Raw genomic sequence first — 2,960 nt, forward strand, 5'->3', positions numbered from 1 at the left:
ACTGAGTTCAAAGGTAAAAAATGGCCATAAAAATGAGATTTTCCGGGCCATAACTATGTAGTTCATTGTTAGATTTTCAAATAATTTAGCACATTTGTTCACCATCATTAGACAGTGTGTTGGGCAAAAGAATTACATCAATATCTTCAAGGTCAAGGTCACACTTTGAGTTCAAAGGTCAAAAATGGCCATAAACGATCTTGTCCGGGCCATAATTATGTCATTCATTGTGAGATATTAAAATGACTATGAACATTTATTTTGTACACAGTCATTGTACGGTGTGTTATGCAAAAGAATTCAAATGTCAAAATGGCCATAAATGATAATGGCATAATAATTCTTAAAAATCGCCATGAAGTAGCTTCTCTTGGTTTGTGAAGACAGCATGCAAAATATTGCACAATATTACTGTATCAATGCAGCATGTGGGGGTATACGTCACGTCTGTGACAAAGCTCTAGTTGTGTATGTTCAAAGGTCATCAAAGGTGATTATTTAGTTGATTTTAGGCAAATATTATTTTTGTAGGCTGAAAACTAGTGCATTGTTTAATGCCTGGAGCCAGTTTTTTTATTTTATTGTTCTCACCTTCTTATACATATCAATACAAAATGCAAACAATTCCTGCATATAAGCCTTGTTCTGGAAAATCACGGCTTAATGCATGTATCAATGTGTTGTTGTCGTGCAGTTCCCTTTTATGGAATTTTTCATTTAAAGGAAGTCTCTTCGGTAGGAAAATACAGTTTAGGCGGAAAGTGCTCTGACTAATCTGGGATGACACATTGCACACATGCATTAAGCCCTGTTTTCCCAGAATGAGGCTCATATGATCTTAAGTTTCCTTTTTATACTCCCATTACCATTGGTAATGGGGGCTATATAGGAGTCACTTTGTTGGTCTGTCTGTCTGTCCCGAAATTTCATCCGATCTTCACCAAACTTGGTCAGAAGTTGTATATAGATAATGTCTAGGTCACATTTGAATATGGGTCATGCTGGGTCGAAAACTAGGTCAGGGGGTCACTTAGTGTGTTTTTAACCGAAAGTTTGTCCGGACCATAACTATGTCATTTATCGTTAGATTTGAAAATGACCTGGTTCATTTGTTCACCATCATTAGACGGTGTGTTGCGCGAAAGAAATACGTCAATATCTCCAAGGTCAAGGTCACACTTGGAGTTCAAAGATCAAATGCTTGTCAGGGCCATAACTTTGTCATTTATTGTGAGATTTTAAAATCATTTGGCAAATTTGTTCACCATCATTGGACGGTGTGTTGCGGGAAATAATTATGTCGATATCTCCAAGGTCAAGGTCATACTTTGAGTTCAAAGATCAAAAATAGCCATAAATGAGCTTGTCCGTACCAAAACTATGTTATTCATTGTGAGATTTTAAAATCATTTGGCACAATTGTTCATCATTATTGGATGGTGTGTCGCGCGAAAGAATTATGTTGATATCTTTAAGGTCAAGGTCACACTTCAAGTTCAAAAGTAAAAAATGGCCATAAATGAGCTTGTCCGTGCCATAACAATGTCGTTCATGGTGAGATTTTAAAATCATTTGGCACATTTGTTCACCATCATTGGACAGTGTGTCGCGCGAAAGAATTACCGCGATATCTCAAAGGTCAAGGTCAAACTTTAAGTTCAAAGGTAAAAAATGGCCATAAATGAGCTTGTCCGGGCCATAACTATGTCGTTCATTGTGAGATTTAAAAATCATTTGGCACATATGTTCACCATCATTGGACGGTGTGTTGCGCGAAAGAATTACGTCGATATCTCCAAGGTCAAGGTCACACTATGAGTGCAAAGGTCAAAAATGGCGATAAATGAGCTTTTCCGGGCCATAACTATGTCGTTCATTGTGAGATTTTTAAATCATTTGGCGCATTTGTTTACCATAATAAAACAGTGTATCGCGTGAAAGAATTAAATTGAGATCTCCAAGGTCAAGGTCACACTTTGAGTTCAAAAGGTCAAAAATGGCCATAAATGAGCTTGTCCAGGCCATAACTTTGTTGTTTATTGTGAGATTGTAAAATCATTTTGCTCTTTAGTTCACCATCATTGGACGGTGTGTCTCCCTAAAGAATTACGTCCATATCTCCAAGGTCAAGGACACACTTTAATTTCAAAGGTCAAAAATAAATGGCATAATAATTCTTAAAAATCGCCATAAATTAGATTCTCTTGATTTGTGAAGACAGCATGCAAAACAGTCTGTGTCAATGCGGCATATGGGGGTATACGTCACGTCTGTGACAAAGCTCTAGTTTAATTTCAAAATGTTCTTACAGAGGACCTGAACTACAACTCACGTATAGCTCGCTTTACAGACGAGCAAGTTGAGGCCGTGATGGAAACTCTGCAGGCCTTGTTTTGCAAGCGACATACCAAGGTCGGTTGAGCGCACATATTACAAATTTCTTGTCTTGTTGCACAAAAATAATTAAGAAAATTCTTCCAATTGAACAATTTTTGATAATTCTCAATAATGTGCTTATGATGCTTCACCATTTTTTGTCAAAACATTTTGGCCCAAGATTCTGAAATTGTTTGTTTGCCATTGCTTAAGCAGGGTTGCTGGTAAATTGGTCTGAAGTCTGAAGATAGGCATGACTCGCATGACAATTTAAATTCTATATGACCTACTAGAAGCAGCTGTCTAGCTAATTCCATTAATGTATGAACCTTAACAAAAATGAAGGAAATTAAAGAAAATTTATTTAACGCTCCTAAAAAATATATTATTCTTTAAAAACTTCTGAAAGATAAATTAATCTTGGAAAAAATCCCGTCTGATTTTACCAAAAATATTTTTAGAAATTGGAAGAATTGATTGTCGTCTCTGATTAGCCTTTGTGGACTGCACATGTTAATCTGGGACATCACTTTACACACATGCATTTAGCCAAGTTTTGCCAAAACCAGGTTTCTATGTTCCAG

General features: G+C 36.5%; 1 protein-coding gene across 4 annotated transcripts in view; it reads left to right on the plus strand.

The window, feature by feature from the left end:
• LOC127875320 (uncharacterized) overlaps positions 1–2,960 on the plus strand; it is a 31,783-nt gene that overhangs the window by 25,623 nt on the left and 3,200 nt on the right. For all 4 annotated transcript variants that reach the window (XM_052420304.1, XM_052420300.1, XM_052420301.1 and 1 more), the window contains one exon: positions 2,312–2,412. In XM_052420304.1, the coding sequence (XP_052276264.1) occupies positions 2,312–2,412 (101 nt within the window). The remainder of the gene's footprint in view (positions 1–2,311; positions 2,413–2,960) is intronic.

This window comes from Dreissena polymorpha, chromosome 3 (genome assembly GCF_020536995.1).
Source record: "Dreissena polymorpha isolate Duluth1 chromosome 3, UMN_Dpol_1.0, whole genome shotgun sequence".
Lineage (NCBI taxonomy): Eukaryota > Metazoa > Mollusca > Bivalvia > Myida > Dreissenidae > Dreissena > Dreissena polymorpha.